This window comes from Toxotes jaculatrix, chromosome 3 (assembly GCF_017976425.1).
Source record: "Toxotes jaculatrix isolate fToxJac2 chromosome 3, fToxJac2.pri, whole genome shotgun sequence".
Classification (NCBI taxonomy): Eukaryota; Metazoa; Chordata; class Actinopteri; family Toxotidae; genus Toxotes; species Toxotes jaculatrix.
The window spans coordinates 9,130,686-9,150,854 of record NC_054396.1 but is presented as its reverse complement, the minus strand read 5'-3'; the positions used below and the strand labels follow the sequence as shown (position 1 = coordinate 9,150,854).

The following is a 20,169-nucleotide window of genomic DNA, read 5'->3' as shown; positions in this document are numbered from 1 at the left end:
CAATGTGTCAACAATCTCTATCTGGCCCCATTGTCATTGCAAGATTTCTACTCTCATGTGTCAATCAGAGACAAGAGGCTACACCTGACCGGCTGGAAACCAGATCAGGAAACTGGGGCGTCATTATGCGTGGCTGTGACAGATGCGGATCAAACGCTGGCTTATGAAGAGCTAAGAAGATGAAAACGGCCTTAAAACACATTAGAAGATAAACAAACAAAGCCAAGAGTCTCATAAGCCAACCAGATGGGGGTTAAAATGTGCCATAAAAAAATATACAGGCCTGAACTCAGGCAGTGTGAGCTCTGTGTTCCCACATGACAGGAGACAGGACTTTCCATACACTGCGGGTTATCCAATCTGTCTTCCTCCTGTTTCATCACCAAAGCCGCAGGCAAACAATTTACATTTTACTCCGAATGTGCTCGCACGGCGTTCATTATATGTCAATTAGTTCCTGCTCCGCGAGGACATTAAAGCGGCTGTAATGAGGAAGAAGAGGTTTGGTTTAAACAGATAAATAAATAAACACAAAGATAAATAAAGGGCAGACGGGGAATGATCTCGTCAGAATCAAACGAGAAACAAATTACACCCCAAGACCACTTATAAATATTGGAGTCTTTGATCTCCACACCAAATGAGCGATTCAGTCTGTGGGGGAAATGATGAGTGTGTGTGTGTGTGTGTGTGTGTGCTCCAGGCCACATTATTTTACAGAGGGGGTTGAATAGAGGGAATGCTATGCTCACTGTTAAAGTATGCAGAGATACACTGCATAGATCACTAGCCTCCCTGACTAAGCAAGTCCAGTCAGCTTTACTGGCCTGAACTGCTGACTCTGTCTTAGAGCAAATGTGGACGGATGATACCACCAACAGAGAGAATGGTGTAAGAGGCTCCTAAGGCACAAATTTGTTGCTGGGTTAAAATAATAAATAATACTAATGTCAAACAGATTTTTTTCATTCATTGTTAATCGTTCTTAGGAGCCAAGTTGGAGCCACAGTTCTGCTATACCTGCAGGTCAAAAGATCTTTGTCGGAAATATGAGGACATCTTGTCTGGGAGATACTGGGAGAACATCGCGCCTGTCTGTCTGCGCTCTGGTTGGTCCGAGATGAGCCCTGTGGTGTGGGAAAACCCCAGGGCAGGGGATTAGACAGGAGAAAGGGGGATTTGCTGGTTAAAAGCTGACCTCTGACATGCATACAACAGTCTTTTGATTCAACAGATCAGCTCACTCTGTTTTCCGCCTCTGGACTTTGCAGTCACGCTGTCAGCCAAACAGCAGTCACACTCACTGTCAAGGCTGGACAGGATAACATGGGCTTATAAGAGGCTTTGTTACGTGACAGTGGACCAAGCAGACAGTTGTCAGCCTGGGACGCAGCCGAAAGCACAGACAGTGTGATCGCACATTACTGGCATTACAACAGCCCCTGAGACTAATGTGTGATACAGTCAAACTGTTCATGCGAATCATTTCCTGACATCCTACATTTTGATTATATTTCCCGTAACATTTGACTTTTTTTTTTTTTAACCCTCACCTACAAGGCACATGTATGTTCCCCCGTGTCAGGTATCATAATCATATTCAAAGCTAATTCGAGCTCTTTCAACATCAAATTCAAGAATTGTTGCAGTGTGTCCGCCAGATCCAACTACAAGACTATCAGGTTAAGAAACAAATCACAGAGGAGGTTCACAGTGAAAGGCTACCTTGCTGGTGAGTTACTGTGTTCTCTGGTTTCACAAGATTTTCAAACTTTACAAATGGAGGGCATAACTCCACAGCTCAAGCACTCTGAGGACCGTGCTACTCAGTGAAGAATGAATGAGGGACATTTCTTTACCTATGTATGAAAGCACTGCACGCCACAAAAGTCTGGTTTTGATTCTTTTGATGCGTCTGTTTTATGTTTCAAAAGACAAAGTTCATCAAATGTCACTGGCAAAAATGCAAACTATTTGGCATCTAGCAAAGCGCTAGATCCTGCTGATTAGAATATCTATTCGAGTAAAGACAAAACTAAATTAAACTGTACTGGAAACAAATGAGAACTCCATTTGGGACCGATAACTTCCAGTAACTTAGATATCTGTATCAAATCCAGGTGACGGACTTGGTTTCAAGTTCAGTACTGAGATTTATTTGAACTGAAACACCTGAACCTGATTTTGATACTCAACATAATTAGATTTGACACTTTTTATCAGAAAAAAGTGCAGAGCTTCCCACAGAACTGTATTCTAAGTGAGGGTCAAAAAGCTTTGGAAACAGCATTCACATCATGGAACACTAAAACATTTTAGTGAACCAGGGTCACTCACAACCACAGAAACCGTGCAATTTTAATTCTCTTTGAGTATCTGTTGTATCAAACAGCCTTTGGCTAATCTGTAATACTCACCATAAGGAGAGACAAAAACACCCTGTAAAGTCTGACGTCAAGTCAGCAACACCAGCCTCTTTGTTTCTTAGTCTTCTCTTTCTCCCCGATACGTTCACTCTGTCTATCTTTATTTGCTCTGCTCCTATTGTCATACTGATAATGCAGTACTTGTCTGGCCTGTTGTCAAGGCAGCAGCAAACTTACAGCACTCTCATCGCCTTGGCAACCGGTCAACCTGCACAAATAAACTTGGCCAGTTGAGTGATGAAGAAAGATGGAGATGACAGAGAGAAAAAATATGAAGGCAACATTCAAATACGAAGAGCTCCAAGCAGTTAAGCTGATCAACAGAGACGCTATTTTGCGAAATAAGGGTAATGATGGCTTAAATCTGATCGCTGAGGTAACTTTGTCATTACTGGATCCCTTTTCCATCCATCTTAATCCAAATGACTCAATGTCTGTGCCTGTAAGCAGTGCCCACGCTGTCTCTTTGCAACACACAAGCCATTAAAGTACTTGTCGTGGTGCTTCGCTTCCTCGTGTCTGAACTGGCTACAGCAGGCACCAAGGATCTAAAACATGCTGTGTTTAAATTCAACCTGGGACACTTGTCCAACGTTATCAGTCTATCTGTCTGTTCATTTATCTCTTCCAGTTCATCTCTTTCTTGCATAACAGTGCACAGATAACATTAAAAAAAAAGTTTTAAAATGTGGGGGATTAAGAAACTAGAGTTAGATAGAAAAAATAGCCAAGCTAATATAAGCATATTGGCCAATTTATCTGTATATACATATATATTGGCTAATAAGAAAAGAGAAACTTCAGTACAGAAAATTTTGTTCGAACATTCATAAACCCTGGATGGCATATACTGCAATAGAACTGACTTTTCCTATAGTGATATCACAAGGTTAACATTTGTGGTTTTGAATGAAAAAACAATCCGATGGACCGCCATAAAATTTGGGCTGTCATAAAAGTCATGCGTCATTACGGGTCAAATTTTTAACTTGGTTTATGACCAAATAACTCTAGAGCTAATGACATTCTCATCAGTGTCTGCTTTTAATAGCAAAAACTAAAGTAGTGCAGCAGAAGTTAAGATTGAGCTCAAGTACAGGAGCACGGAGCCCCTACTGTGCCTGTAAACTCTTCAGTTTTATTCAACCATCATTCGTCCCACCCTGTGCATGTCTTGGTCATAATTCTTTTAGAAAAATTCATGAGCTCGAACAAGAAATCTTCATGAAAAATATGTTTGATGTATACTCCCAGGATAAACTCTCACATATCAACATTCGCATCTGCCTAAAAAAAAATCCAGAATCCGTTGGGCTGAGGCAAAATTCATAAAGGAGCAGAAATGTTTAGAATTGTTTCAGAACACATCAACACCACCCAGCACAAGCACAACCATTAAAATGAACAGTAGTCTCCTTGTTTGGTTGTATGTAAGTGTGCCGACCTAAGGTGTCAGTGAAGCAGTGTGTTACTTTGGGCCTCGATCTGAGGAAGCTGGCTATGCTTCAGAGCCTTTTTTCATCTCCTGCTTCCTGCCCCCCTCCATTCTCCCTGCACCCAGATCAGTTGATAGATACCTGTACAGCTTGGCACAGAGTCAGCCTACTCTCTCATCCGTGAAATGCAGCCTTCACTTAACAGCCTCTCTGCTATCGATACTCACACACACATACATAGCTTCAGCTTTGACTCATGCAGCAACTGTGAGCAGAACCAAGACGACACATCGCCCACTCCTCAGATGACGACAAATCGCACACAGATAGAGACGGACAGGGGGAGGGAGACAGAGAAAGGGATGATGAGAGAGACAGGAGGAACATACAAAAGGTCAAAGCTGTGATGCTGCTATAGGCTAAAGAGTTTAATGGCAATTTATCACATGTACAAAATTCAGTACACAAACACTTTACCAAAATGCATCATCAATGCAGCAAATAAGCCTTGTGTTTTCTCCTCATTGCTGTTTGATGGAGTGGCTGTCTGAGCCCTTTCTTCAATATTAGACAACAGCAGTCAATCCTCCCAGGTCAATGTGCTACTTAAGCCAACCAATAATCAGTAGGCCGGCTGAATCAATAAACCAATCAAATAATTTAACACTGCAGAGTCATCAAGCTCCTCTTTTGCAATTTGGACAAATGAAGATCTGGGTTCCACTGGGATTTTGGGTCTGTAATGAAAATAGGACACATCATTAAAGTAATGGGAAAGTCAAAGAGTGACTGTCAGAATCTCGCTAACTTATGAGGTTAACCTAATAAACAAAGTGATGATCTCTATCCAGTGCCATACAGTACTGTAGGGCTGAGCATTTGAGATTGCTCATATCTAATAACTGATAATCAGGTATTCCAGTTTATGCATGAGCCCATGATACAAGGATGACAACCAGGTTAAGATGTTACTCTGCTGTTGTATGATGGTGACCTCTACTGGATGCTACAAACAGGGCATGCTTTTTCCAAAACCACCATAGCTGAAAAATTCCTCCAAATACATGAAATACATCTTGCACTGTCCCCCTCTGCACTCAAACCTCGCTGTTGGTACAGCTCTGATGAAGGATTTTCACTTACACACACACACACACACACACACACCCCAGATGGAAACAGGTGGCTGGACAGAGAGAACGAGGGGGGGATAAAACTAGAGGAGGAGAGAATCAAAGAGGTCTTTGAAGTGGTGCACTGCTTAAACCTCACTGCGCTGGGGTGGCAGACGTTATACTGGTTAGATGAGGAGATGCTTAGATGGATGGAGGCAGAGAAGAGTTGAGGGGGTGAGGTAGACGCTGAGATACAGAGGGCACGGCAGAATGACAGAGCAAAGAGAGGTTTCATCACTAACAGTTTTGATAAGTGATCAATCATTTTATACTATTTTACGACATTTTATTGTCTAAATTCTTCATCAGCAATGAAAACAATTGTTAGTTGCAGCCCCAAAACCATTTCCTCCAACTCTACACTAACACTACTATCAATGGACAAGCACGCTACATCTGCAGGGCCAGGCCAAATTCACTGGTTCATACAGTCTGTGAAGGAATCAGAGTTTGATGTGAGAGAGATTTGAATGATTCCAAGACAAACTTAATCCACTAAGTGTTTTCAAGCAACCGGTGATTTGGCGTGCAGCTGTTCAGCTGCTGAGGGCTTGTGCACCTAGTGAGAGACCATGGCGCTTACACAACATGATGTGAATGAGCTCTGTGAACGAGAATGAAAGTGAGCAGGTGTGCGTGTGTGTTCAGACATAAAATGAAAACCCCTGACCTTTTGTTGTCACTGTGTGTGCATATGGGTGACAGAGAGAGAAAAGGAGGTGGTGGGGTGATTGTGTGTGTTACCACTGATTGCAACAAATGCTTAAAGGTTACATACAGTAAATAAAGGCCTGAACTACAGAAACAAAGATATGGAATTCAATTGTAACTTTACAGGGCAGTGATATGAGAGGGCTAAAGTCAGAAGCTGAGCATCCAGCAGCCAAAGTGCATGGAGTAACCTACCAGGAGAAACGGTGGATGACATGAATTAACTCTCTAACCGGGGTGGGCGGGGCGGAGTTTGAAGGCCTGAGCACAGTAAATGCTAACTTGCTGTGCGTATGACAGCAGTGAGCCTGCCTCTCTTTATTTCCAGTGACAGTTCAAAGGCAGCTTAGCACGCTAAGCCCTCATTAAGGCATGGATCAGCACCAGGGCAAAAATCGGGGTGAATTACCATCGCTGGCGCACAAGTCAGGGGGAATTACTGAGGTTTGCTAATGTGAGATGGGTGAAATCTAGCTACAAGTGGTACAAAGCTAAAAGCATGCTGCGCTAATTTACAGCAACAGCCGAACACACCACGGTTGTGCAAAACAGTTGGCATTTAAATTCAGATGCAGATCATTCTGACACTTAATTTCAGTTATGTTGTATGGTGTTTAAATACAGTTCTATCAGCAATGCTTTTTTCCCCTCTCTGATAGGGATGCATAAGGTAAATATAAGCTTTTCATCATTTCACCAGGGACGGTGTTGCTTGTACAGAAACTGTTCTCCTGTCTCACAGACAACAACACTACTTTTAACACTGTGGGATTTACTTCGGTACCTCCATCTGTCTGATCCCCTCATTCCCCAGATAAAAGCCCTGTCCACCATCACCAATACCTCTCATCCATGCTCAATGGCTGGCATGTACAGAAACACTTAGTTAAGCATGAAAAAAAAAAAACAGCACATTAAATGATGGCACTGACCTGCATAAATACTTTATTTTTGAATACAAGTTTTGAATGGTTTTATATTTAATGGACTGATTTCACAGATAGACAGTAAAAGAGAGAGATGCAATAACACTCTGTTGAGTTTATCTCTGTGAATGACAATATATTAAAAACACACACATCCAGACACACACACCATCTTATGTGAGGGACTAAAAGGACTTTTCTGATGCCTATCGGTCTTAATCCAAATGCATGAGCACCTGTTTGAGATGACCTTGATAAGAGAAGCAGAGAAAATGCTGTGGATCAGAGTTATGCTGCTGGCTTTGTTGCAGATGCTGCCAGAAAACATTACAGAGACTTACGCAGCTGCCCTATACAATAAATCTCTATGAAGTATATGTTGGATTATATTGTGTAACAGTAATTTTGTGACAGCTGAAGTACAGAGAAGCACTTTGTGCAGATTAATGAGATACTTTTTCTTTTTTTTAAACTGATTAGGGATTGGAATGTGGATGCTTACTTTTATCAGTTGGCTGTTTCATAACTTAAGAGTAATCATGTGATTCTGAGTATGGTTAACTTCATTCCTACATTGTGGAGCCCTTGACAAATGTGTTAGTAGCCTTGTTGCCACCACTGAAATGAAATAGAGGGTGAGCCTTTAGGTGTGTCAATTTACTATGTCGAGGCAGCTATTTATTCACTTACTTATTTGACATATCTCCTTTCCTCCATCACAGACTGTACCCTATAGTCATTGTTGTGCTGTTACCATCACAACACCAAAAACTGAATCAAATCAAATTAGATCTCTGGTCTTCTGCGTAGCAGCTGAGCTCAGACCTGGGAATAACTGGATGACCTTGTTGCAAATAAAGCTGGTTTTGGAGTTCAGTGTCTCCATGTTGTGCATGTTTACCTCCTGATGGTTTCAGCCCCCTTGAAACAGCTTGTGAGGGTTTGTTACTGTCTTAATTTGATAAATTTATATCTAATTTAATTTATAAAGATGCAGGCAGAGAAGATTATTCAAAATCTATTGGATCTGGGAAAGAAAAACTGTTTAAAAAAAACTTATAATAATTAAAAAAACCTGCTTTGAAGATAAAATTTAATAAAATAATTTAACGTAATAATAACAGCCAATCAATTCACAATGCTTCACTGGAAATGCCCTGGATAGGTCATAGTACACACTGGAGATGACACTATAGAGGCAACAGGCTAATACAAAGCCAATATAGTTTAAAAAAACATAACTGTCAGAGTCCAAATGACACAAATAATTACACTGCTGTGCTGCCACAGTGACCTTTGGACATCTAAGCTTGAGTAGCGTTAAAAATTGGAGTCACAGTGGTGAGGGTGAAGTCAAAATGTCTGTCTGAGGAGCTGGAGGACAGCATTGCTGTTTTTCAGGCACAACACAAGTGGCTGCTTTTCCTATAGATCAAAAAATAACTGAACTATTTTCCATTGAGCGAGCACTGCGTTACTTTCTCCTGTTTAGTTTCACCTGAGGGTTAAATGAATAATAAACCTGGTCGATAAACCTTCATTATGCTACTACTAAAAAGACTAATAATGATACAGGAGCTATAGCAAGTTACAAAAGCAATTACAAGCATTGAGCACTAAAGCAACCCAACACCTCACAGGATCTCCTGTTACACATCCAGAACCCACCTGCTGGAAGAGATGACATTACCTGCTGTCATACCTTATAGCTCACTTCTTACACATCCATCTTTCTTTTGGACATGAAGTTGACACCAATACTCTACTGGGAAATGCACTACATACACTGATATAAGTGGATGCAAATATATCAGGATACACAAACAGAAACACAGTCTCTCTCTCTCACACACACACGCTCTCTTTGTCTCTTTGGCTGAAGCATCTGCTCCCAAGGTGTCATGCAATGCATAATTAGAAGATGTATCTGCACCAGATGAGAGGGATCACTTCCTCTTCGAGTCAATAAAATCTCCAGCACAATGCAGCTATCGCACCAAATCAAACAGAAGAGGCATAAAGTATTCTGCCTGAAAAAAAGTAATAAACTGGGTTATCAGCGCTTGTGAATATGTTCAAAATATCTAATAAAATTATATCTAGGAATCACAGTGCATTCTCTTACTAAGGGCTCTGAAAAACAGTGTGCGTTCAGAATTACAAATCAGACAATACCTTGGGATTGTGTGCTTGCTTTCAACAAATGTTTTTTTTTTACCTGTGCTCATTCTCAAAACCCCCACACAGGGAGAGGAAATGAGGAATACTACAGGAATTCAGCTGTAGTCTTTTCTCTATCTGTGACCTCTGTGTGTGTTTTTGTGTCACATCAGCCTAGCGCCTGAATTTTGATGCTGGGATTTCATTGGAATTCAGCAGCTGACCAACAGGCCCCTCAGGAGCTGCGCCGGCTTCCGTGCGTAGACCATCATCGCTGCCGTGACCGCAATGCATAATCCTCAAGGAGTCCGAATCATTACAGTCATATCAAATGTTGTGTTTTGTGTATTAACCTCTGTGTATTATGCGGTGATACGGGTTGCATGAGATGAGGGAAAAACAAGGAGAAATGGCAGACAGGAAAAAGAGGAAGAGACAAAGAGCTAGAGAGAAGAAGAGATGAAAACAACAGAGAAAGAAAAGAGATAGATGGGATGGGACAAATTCAGCCCAACACTGTCTGAGCAACCAAAGGTCAAACTATGATTTATTTCAAGTTTTCACAGCTCCCCGGGTTTGCATTATCTGTGAACATCACTCATATATCACATGACCCTGCAGCCCTGTCAAAATACAACCCTCTCAAAATAAATCTCCTCTAAATGACAAAGACTAAACACGGCATTTACACAATAAAAAGCCCAGCTTAACAAGTCCTTTGCCTCCTGACCCATGTCAGTGCTACCACAGTTGCTTTCTGGACCAAAACAAGCCCAGGGAGGGAGAGAAGACAGCAGGACAGGGAGTGTTTTCATCCCTGGAAACTATCAAGCGAGGAGGATTACCATCTCCATGCCAATACAGAAACGCAGCTTTAGTGATAAATCTGCTCAAGTCTCTATTGTGTGACACTGACCACCAATGGCTTCTTCTTTCTTTCTCCCCCCTCACCTCAAGCCTTCTCCTTCTCTGCCAAAATAGCCAGCACCCATTCATATGCCTGGTCACCCTGACAGTTTTATTTGCCAGGCCGTCTTGTTAACACAGTGAATAGCGGGGCCGGCCTGTGTTATGTAGATCAGACTGGGTTACCGAGGGGACAGACGTCAGCAAGCCATTCAGGACCGGGTTAAAACTCAACCTCAGGTCCTCTTGTTCTACTCAAACCATCCTCCTCTGTTTTCCTCCTCTTCTGCCCCCTCACCGCTGTTTTTAGCCAGCTAAAGTTTCAGCTAAGGCCCAGTTGCACACAAGGGAGGGCTTTGTCCAGCTCTGGCAAAACCTGAACTAAACCTGCTGCTTTAAATGAAGTTTTATGTTGTGCTCTTGGCCGGAGGAAATGAAGAAATAGCAACTGGCAAGATCTCATGGCATAAATCCTCCTTTGTAGTCTGATTCACGTCTGTACTGATCTAACCCTACCCAACAGGTCAAGTGTAACCTTTTAAAACACACATGCATCATGCAGAAGAGGGTCATGTGATCAGGATCAGATAGCACATTCACACTCAGGGCACATCTTAATAAGCCTGGTAATGAGACTCATTAGCACAAGAAAAATCAATTAAGCCAAAGGCAAGCATTAAAAATTCAGAAGGAGCATGTTGTGCAAGGAGAATCTACTCCTATCCCTAACCTGCCCACAGCAGTCAACCCAGCGTACTGGGTTACACAGGCACACTGATACACAAGCAGCCAGGTAACGTCATCCGCCATTTTCTACACACATCGAGGTCGTAGAGGGAACAGGGTGAGCACAGCGAGCCGTCTTCCCACAGCAATTTCCACTTCAGATCTCAAGATGAGCTGAGAGCAGAATTGTGTCCTGGGTCTCCTAACAGGCTTCTGACCAAGCCAGTCATGCCATGCAGACTTCCAAAGGGTAGTGACCAAAGGGCAACCATCCAGATGCATGAACCGTGAATTGGTTTCTCTCAATTTAAAGAAGCAGCCACTCTATAGCAAATTCCTGTCACACAGGATGAGGCCGGAAACCCTATATACAATCCTTACTTCAGCTACTTGTTTCTGTAATCATGCTCTTATAGTCACAAGAAGAGATTTTGTTTTGTATTTCAAAGTTTGCCGACACAGTCTACTTGGTTTATCGCTCACATTTGAGTCAAACAAGATCTACCAAAATTCTTGAGGGTAATGTCTCGGTAGGCCTGGGTGATTTTAAATACCCAACACCAGACTGGCTCCTCTCTTCACTCTCTGAATGGGAAATGCTTCAATACACTCAGCCAACTTACTATAAAAGACCAGTCTGAAACATCCCCAGGAGACTAGCTTAGTGGAAACATCTTATAGAGATGCAACACAGAAGAAGAAAGAAGAGAAAGAAAAACAGCGCCAGTACTGTACATTCATCTACTGAATATTTAGAGAATCATCAATATTTCAGTGAATTCTGAGACAAACACATGTTAAAAGTGTGGACAATGGTATTGAATGTGATGTAGCACAGCCCTATTCACTATTGCATATTCACTCTAAGAGAGATCAACTCTCCTGACAGTGCCTCTCACGAACAACACATTTACCAACTTGCATGAACTGCATGTGAGAGAAGAAATACATATGGTGGTGGGAAACTATTTCAACATTGAACGGCAGGTTCAATGTTTAGCATGTTTGCCAACTTTGTTTACGGTGAGTTTAAGAACGAATCGATTCACCATAATGACTCTGTATAAGTATTTACATGAGCAAACCAAATCTATTTAAAACTCCTGTTTAGCTTTGGCTAAAGCGAAACAGACAAACATCACCTTGTATATTACCAGAGGAGACAGGATGTAGGGGGCGGCACACCTGCCGTCTACATCTCCCTATCGCTAACCTATGGGTCAATTCAAGTCCACCACACTCCAAAACAAACCATTACTACCATACCTTGTAAAATTAGTATGAAAACGCTTTTTATTTCTGCCTGAGAAAGAAGCAGGAAATTCTTTGTGAAATTGGCAAGTTATCGCCTTAGGAACAAAGACTAGTGGGAGCAATAAAACAGCCTTTTGCCTCCACACAGAAAGTCAGGCTCCTTTACTCTGTGTCCACTGACGACGGTTTATTCCAGTTTGTTGGAGGGGAAAAAGTTTACTTTTTATTGTGAGACTGCAAAAGCTGGCTTTTAAAGGCTGCATTCCTGAGCCTGCGGTTGCCCCTGCACTAGTTTACAGCAAAGGAGGCTGGATGGTCTTTACGGTACAGACCCTCCCCTTCTATTGTGGAGCCCGATTAGAAGAGAAAACTGGTCGCCATGTTAACTTTGAATAAGCTGGCTCCAACCTGGTAGACTTTTCTTTTGCCAAAATACTGAAGTTTTATGTGATTTTTCTGTGTTTATGAGTAATAGTTGTGGGATACTACAGAATAAAGTCACACCTTTAGAGACTGTGAAGGCATAAATAAAATTTAAACTGAATCAAACTGTTACAGTCTCTTCACACTGTTCAGTTTAGTAAAGGTTTTAATTTTGGACCTTTCCACACCAACTAATCCTCTAAGTCGAGCAGCTTATTGTGTTGCACGATTACAGTGTAGGATTGTAGCTGCAAAGAGACAGCGGTATAGCTCTAAACATCTCCACTAAGTCAGTACTGCTAAAAATGTGACTTTGTTACTGAGTGATTGGGGGCTATGAGAATCAGCTGATCCTAATAAACTAACAGTGTTCAGTGCTTTCCTTATGTGATGCCTTGTGTTTTGCATTCCTTGCAAACATTTGTCACACTCTTTCACACACTAACCCAAACCACCTGTGCTTCATGGTAGGAGCACCTTTTTTTTTTCCAATACACAGTTTGTTTCACATTATAAGCAATTCAACATCCTCCCAGTTGTGACAGAGTGACTTATAACTCAGCAGGCGTGAATCCTCCCTGCTGGATGAAAGGTCTTTACAGTAAAAACTATTATCTTGGAGCACACAAGGGCAGAACAATGGTTCCTTCACAGCAGTATGCACGGCTGATTCTATTCAAAATACCAAGAGTCGGAGAGGTTTCCTCCTGAATGCAGCTCTACTTGAAGAAGAAAGCTTAGAGTTCTTTTATATATTGTATATCACAATGCGGAGTGGTTACCAGATTTCTAGTGGCTTAATCAGTTGGTTATGTGTTGCTATTAAAGGGCAGCAAATAATTAATGGTTTCAAATTTCACCGTGAATGAGTTCAGCGATGTTTAAATAAAAATGTAAAGAAGCATCAAAAGACAACAATGGCTTGATATTGACCAATGTCCTATGGATGGGACGGAACTGTCTGCACATTAGAGGGGAAAGCAACTGTGTGGGGCATCAGAGTGCTGCTGTTACCTCCATTTATGCAGGGCAAAGCCAGGACACTGTTCTCCACAGGTGATACAGGGCTGTCCTCTCTGTGGCTCATCGGCAGGAATCAGCTTGGGACAAACACAGACAGAAGATGATGGGTCACAGCTCGCAGTTGCAGATAGAGTACTTGTGTTCATTTCCACAACACTGCCTGGAGCTCTGCATGTCAGAGTTTCAGTGGTGGCTTCTTCTCTCAGTTACTTCACCTAGAGTAACCCTACAAAACTTTGTTGTTGCTAAATACTTTGTAGAAGCAAAACACAACATACAATAACAATATGCCAATCTCCCACGTTTTAAATGGAGTTCTTCGTGTAACTTGTAAGGCCTGCTACTTGAAACAGAGAAAACATGTATCTTTCATCACCCTTGGCTTGTGTTGGTAATGAGGGTTGTGACAGTGCGTTATCATAACACAGCAGATGTAACATGACAGGACAGAACAGACACGGGGGGGGAAACTTCACAACAAATAAGATGAAGTCGCTAATGTTTAATTAGAGCGCAAAAACAAGTCGAGACGCGCTCTGGAAACCGCCAAACCTACAACTTTGCCTTGCCAACCTACCGATCTGGTGGAATTTCTCCTCTTGTAGCTGCGACTGAACATGACAGGACGATCCCAGGGCAGCAAAGGCACAGTCGTCTACTACCGACACAAATGCCGCACGGAGGAAATGAGTAAGAGGAGGAGGAGATGAGTGCGCTTTCGTTAAAAAAAAAATCCCACACGACTGTTCCAAAAGCACGGAGCCCCCGGCTGGACTCCTATCCTATTAACCTCCTTCATTAATGAATGGAGCTGCGTTTTCCGGAATAGCAGCTCCACCCTGTTTCCTCGCAGCCAATGGAAGACTAGAACAAAATACTTTAAAGAAGGAAAAACTATAATTACTGTTGGATAAAAAGCTGTGATGCTGTGTTAAATGACAGTGTGGATGAGTTCTGACGTCCAGTCTGAGAACATCTGAAGCCAAATAACAGACCCTGTAATCATAGTGGAAATAAATGTTTTATGCTTGTATTCTCCCTCAAACACCCTGTCTTTTTATAACTTGCACTTGTTTTGCATTTCTCTCTGTGAAATATATTAAATGCACCATATCAAAAGACTGAAAACCGTTTGAAATTGTAGATATAAAAAATGCTAAAATATTTTCACACTTGAGTCACAGTATAACACAACGCAACCTTGACTCAGGAACAACAGAGTAGTCTTTCTTTCTGTTCCCACTCACAGCTTAGAGACATTCATGCCCTCACTCCCCTGTGCCTACTCTCTCTTTCAGCATCGCTTAATTCACATTTGTTCAGAAAAGATTAATTCTTCACCTCAATTCATCTCACCAGAAACATCTGCCATGTGCCCCACGGGGCGTTTTTCTTCCCAGTGGTCTGACAGTGTCGACTCTTTCTGGAAAGTGCATACTATTTATCAGCAGAGAAAAGGCTTTTGAGCATCACCGGCACAGCCTCGCTGTCAGAGTGCTCTGACTCAGAGGCACTTTTCAGCGAGATGTTCTTATGCTATATTATTACTTCTAGACACACATTTTGCTCAAGGCTTTGTTCTATACCCATTATTCAGCTCTGTCAGCCTCAAGTTCACAATACTGTGGAACAGTCATGCGCATATGTGGATGTTATTTTAGATTTCTCTCAATTGGACACAGACTGTTTTCTTTTCTTTCCTGTTTTAAACGGAGCGGCACTGCATTTGCTTGGATGTCATAGCTGCCTGGATAAGCCACACAGCTGAGACACTTCCCTGCTTTAAAGGTGGAGGTAGGAGGAAGTCGCCTAAGTAAAATTTGTTGGGTGTTTGAATTGAATAAATAAGAAAATCGGTTACAAGTCAGCTTCCACCTGTTCTGCAAAGACATAGCAGTGATTTCAGTGTGTTTCTGATACAAAAGCAAACAAAACAGGCTTGACTAACTGTTGAAATCAGAAATTTTGGCTAAAATGAACTATGGCAGAAAGAACTGCAGAGCAAGAGTTACTGCAGTGTAAGTTAATGCACTTGGCTAGTTTTCATTACACAATGCTTAAATGAATAGTTTACAATAAGAAACTCTTGTGGTTATATAGTAGATGGATGGATATTTATATCTATTGCTTTATATTTAAGATCATATATCAACCAGCCACTGCTGTTTCTATGATGGATGTGATGACTGGGTACGATTTTTTAATGGACCAGTATGCTGTTAGCTTATTTTTTTCATGCAATTTTGTTGACATTTAAAAAATGTAGAATGATGCAAGCCTTAAATTTTAAGCTCCACTTGAAATATTTTTCAGTGTTGATGTCAAAATAGTATAGCTTTAAAACTTAACTCAACCTGTTCAGTTTTCTCTGCTCTGTATTCTAAAGAGAGAAGCACAGATTTTTTCTTTCTTCTTTCATCTTCTATGACTTCTCTATAGAAAGAAAGAAAGAAAGTCAGTAGAGCAGGTGTTGCTGTGTCAAAACAAAAATAATTCTACACTCAACTGAATAGAGAAAAAGAAACTGAGGGCCTAAGAGAAAGGACTCTGCTTTGTCTCAAGGACAGACTGGCAACCTTGAGACACTCAAGATGCTCCGGTGGATAAAGGAAAAAACATTCTTGTCACACATCAGCACCCTGCACAGAAAAAAGAGGTATACACACAAATTAATTAATTCACTTGCAGCGCACAGTCCCTTTCCAACACTCAGATAAACACAAACTGTATCTGGGCATCCAAACTATTTGTGTGTGCACGCGGGCCTGAGGCTTACTTACTACAAAACCTCAGTTCAAAGTCAACCTAGATTACCTTGAGGAATGATGATGATAATGATGGTAGGGAGAGCTGACCCTGGGGACGCATGACTTTAAAACTCCCCTCATTAAGTCTTAAGTTAAGTGTCTAAACACTGTTGGCAGAATCAAAGACAGCTTTCATGCTATTTCTAGGAGCAATGCAAAAAATAGCTGGAAGCAATGAAAAGCTCCTTTTTTGGTTGCAGAGTGCAGTCAGCTGCTGCTGCCATTGTGGGGAAAAAAACTGTCTTCATAAAAGCTTGATCCAGGATTTCTAATACTGTGTATTTTACTTTGCAGCTCAAATATCTTGCCAGTGAACTTTAGACCTGCAGAGGTCTGTCAGGGCTGATTTGGGTGGACGTGGCATTTAGAAGTGTTGGGAAAGTCTAGTACGGCCTGAAGCCTACAGCTGCTTAGGTCACTGGTCTAATCCTTGTGGGAAAGTCTCAGAAAAACCTGCATACTGTACTCACCAGGATACAGACAGGGAGGCACACACAGAAGGAGACTCCAGTTGTTTTATGTATGAGTATGTGCATGTGTTTGTTTGTAGCAAAAAAAATTATATTCATCATTTTCCTCACAATAGAAAAATTGAATATCCTGTCTCAGTTTGCAGCGCTTTTGTTTTGGGAACTGGTGTCAAATATCCCCTTTTCTCTGTCCACACACGGCCCTCTGTGTCTTATTCACAATTCCAAAGAAATTTAGAGAAAAGCAGCCTCTTGCATCATTAAAAGTCTTAGCTGCGTAATTCAGAGTCGCCCCCCCCCAACCCCACCATTCTTCTGTCAACAATAACAGTACTTATGAACATATTTCACCAGGGACACATATCAGTGTGTTTTAGACCACACTTGAGGTAAAATGTTGGCAGTGGTTGGTGCCATTTAGCTGCAGATCACTGTTAACGACCCAGACAACCAGAGGAAAAACTGCAGGCCCAGGAAGAAAACCAGCGAGGATGCTGCTTTGATTGCACTGCAGCAGCTGGAGGCAAAACACTCTCCCTGCACTGGTCCCATAAAAACTGAATCTACTCATTTAGCCAGTGCTACAGACTGAGTGGATGTTGGTGAGAGATCATACATCATTGTATGTGTCAGTTGTATGACCTATTTATACTTTGCTATGTGTGCAAATATTTCAAACTCTAAACAAGTGCCTGTGTACGGAAGCAAATAAAGACCGTTAAGAATTGAATCTTATAATGAAATCACAATTTCATGATAAGAAAACAGTTTCTGAGATCGTTCCTCTTACTTAGGAAATCAAGAATTGAATCATACATACGAGATAAAGTCCCTGTGTTTGTTTGTTTTTCCCTTTGGTGAAAGCAGTGCACAAATTCTACTGAATTTACACCTGTCTGAATTTGTGGGATCTAAATTCCTAAATCTCTTTAAATTTTTCAGATTGTGAAATATAATTTTTTTTTAAATGTCAGGTATGTGTGTTTTTAATTACTCACACTTTAAAAACTGTATACAAATTGCTGAAATTCAGTAAGATCAGTTCCAATCTAGAAAATTTAAGTCAAATCAAAAAGGTTCAAGATCTGAACAACTGGTATACAAGGATATGCAATCGAGTTTGAATGCAATCAAGAACACTGTAAAAGCAAAACACAGATCAATAAACAAAGATGAATAAATTAAGATAAATCACACATGCAGTGACAGACAAACTGATCAATGCCAATTCATATTATCATTTCAAAATGTTGTGTTAGGACACTCACCTCTGAGGTGTCATGTACAGTTGTGATATGTCTCTACTCTGAACCGCCTGCCCAGCCTGTGTGCATGTGCTGATGACTGGTGTCTCACACAAACACACACACAGGACACAACACGCTTTTGTTGCAGAGGGCTCTATGGGGGTGGAAACACTCAGGATGATTACACACATATGATTACTCCTTTACCAGTGACCGTGACATATTATCTCTTGTAATGGAAAAAGAAATGACTGCAATAGTTCCTCCCAACTATGGTTCAGTGGAGTTCACATGCAGAATCAGCTCAGGAGCCACTTTCTGCTTTGATCAGATATGTTGCTGAAACCCTGGAGTGTGAGGGCTAGATCTAGTCTCACAACTAGAGATGACTTGCCTTTGTAATGTTAAACCCAAGCTGAGCGTGCTTGGAGGAATCCATTGTAACTTTCAAGAGTGTTGCGACTATTTATGAGCAGCGTGGCAGAGCTCTTCAGATCACATTTTGGCTACATCTGCTCAGGAAAGAAGATTTCCAAGTATGTCTGCCATTTCTTTTTCAGGGATATCTGATGTAATACAAACCTGCTGACACGCCGCTGTCATCTGTCTGCTCAACAGAGGACATATCTCGCAGTTTTCATTCGAGCACAAGAATAAAAAAGGAAAAGAGCGTTCCTCTACAAACTGACCCCTGGGATGTTTGCAAATCTACTTCTGAATCACGTTCCTAAGTTTAGACAAGCCCTCTGGAGCTGTTGAAAGCTCGTCGCCTCGCCAACCCTCCTTCCCTCTCATTCCTTTTCACACTTGTGCTTATCCCCTGTGTAACAGCCACTCTTTAAACTGCAGCTTACTCAAACTGTTGACAGACATTTGAGGAGTCAGTCCCTAAATGACTCGCTGGCTCCTATTGCTATGTGGTTCACCTGAGATTACAAAAACCAAAATACAGATTGTGTAACTAAGTCAAAACTACTTAAATGCAAAGTCATTTCCACAGGTTTGGAACAAATTCATAGATCTGCCACCAATAATGATAATGATCTGCTTTTTTTTCTGAAATCTGCTCAGCAGTGAATTGTATTTATTTAAGAGGACCAGTGCTGACACCTGGTAGATGGCCTGATAATTCACCATAATGGATACAGAGAGAGACTAGATTAGTTCCATAAAACACATCTGTCAGGTCACAAGCCATCGTGTTATGATGGTGGAAGGTGCGTAGTCATCATTAAGAGGAAGCTCTATAGCACAAGGATTTTATGGTTTGAACATTAGCCAGACTATATCGTATAGCCCTAATTTTACAGCCATTATTACAGTTGAATGATACATCAAGGACAAACTGGAGGTAAAATTATATATTAGCGCGAGAAGCAGACAGGGGAGCACGGCATGATTCAGGCCTTTTATTTCCTTCTTATTATTGCCTTATCAGATCTCATACATAAATCAGTTTTTTTTAATATGGCAGCACCAAGATCTGCTTGTACAGTTTATGCAGATATGAAAGCTATAAATAAAGGTATTCACAAAACTGGGAATCTGTTGCCAGATGGTTCACTTTATGGCAATACTGCATGATAATTCGTAGTCATTTATGGTCAAAGGCTATGTACATTCACACAAAGAAAAGGTAAAATAAATACAGCATATAAAATAATGCTTTACATAGTTGAACTTCAATAATACATGTTCATTTACCTGATAAACGTGGCAAATATGTAAAATAAGATAAATACACTTAAATATCATAGTAATCCCTTCATTTACTGTGTGACACCTGAGAACTCTGTGGACTGAACGATATTCTGACATTCACAATGAGCGAAGTGCTTTCTTCCTTTGTGACTGTCACTGAGACACATAATGTTTACTTCCCCGTGTTTTTAGAAAGCTACAAACCTGTGTAGTTGCAGATTAAAACTGTGTGAAATTCCCTTTGGCTGAAGTGTGCACATTGTCACACAAAGCACTGAAATAGCACCGTAAGAAATGGCTTATAAAAGCAAACATGGCTTCTTAATCAGTGGTACATTTAGTATGTGGCCCACATACCTATTATACACATAGTTAAGGCTTAAAGAATGTAAAGAATAATTTCTTGTTGTATCTTCTTCTAGACTTTCTCAATTCTTACTGTGTCTTTCAAAAAAAAGGAAAAAAAAACAGCTCACACAACTGCATAACACTGGTTAAAGAGATGCAAAAACATACATATACACAAAATAAAAAAGTACCCTGATATTGTCACAAGAAGTCAGAATGATCTAAACAGGAGAATCTTAGTATGTACAGACTGGACAGACTCTTAAAAACAAAAAGAAGAAGAATGTGAGGTACAAGAGGCAATGGTTTACAGGCAGCATCTGGACAGAAACCACGCTGTGGGGCCTGTGAGCTCAGGGGTTTGAAAGGTGTCTCCAGGGCCGGACCAGTGCATCATACCTCTGGAGCGTCTACTGGAATTTTTCTGGCC

General features: G+C 41.2%; 1 protein-coding gene across 1 annotated transcript in view; it reads right to left on the bottom strand.

Moving 5' to 3' along the window:
• Positions 1–13,785, bottom strand: part of prickle2b (prickle homolog 2b) — an 86,238-nt gene extending 72,453 nt beyond the window's left edge. The window contains exons 1-2 of the mRNA XM_041033683.1: positions 13,744–13,785; positions 13,158–13,243 (exon numbers count right to left, since the gene is read on the bottom strand). Of these exons, the coding sequence (XP_040889617.1) occupies positions 13,158–13,243; positions 13,744–13,785 (128 nt within the window). The remainder of the gene's footprint in view (positions 1–13,157; positions 13,244–13,743) is intronic.
• Positions 13,786–20,169: the final 6,384 nt, after the last annotated feature.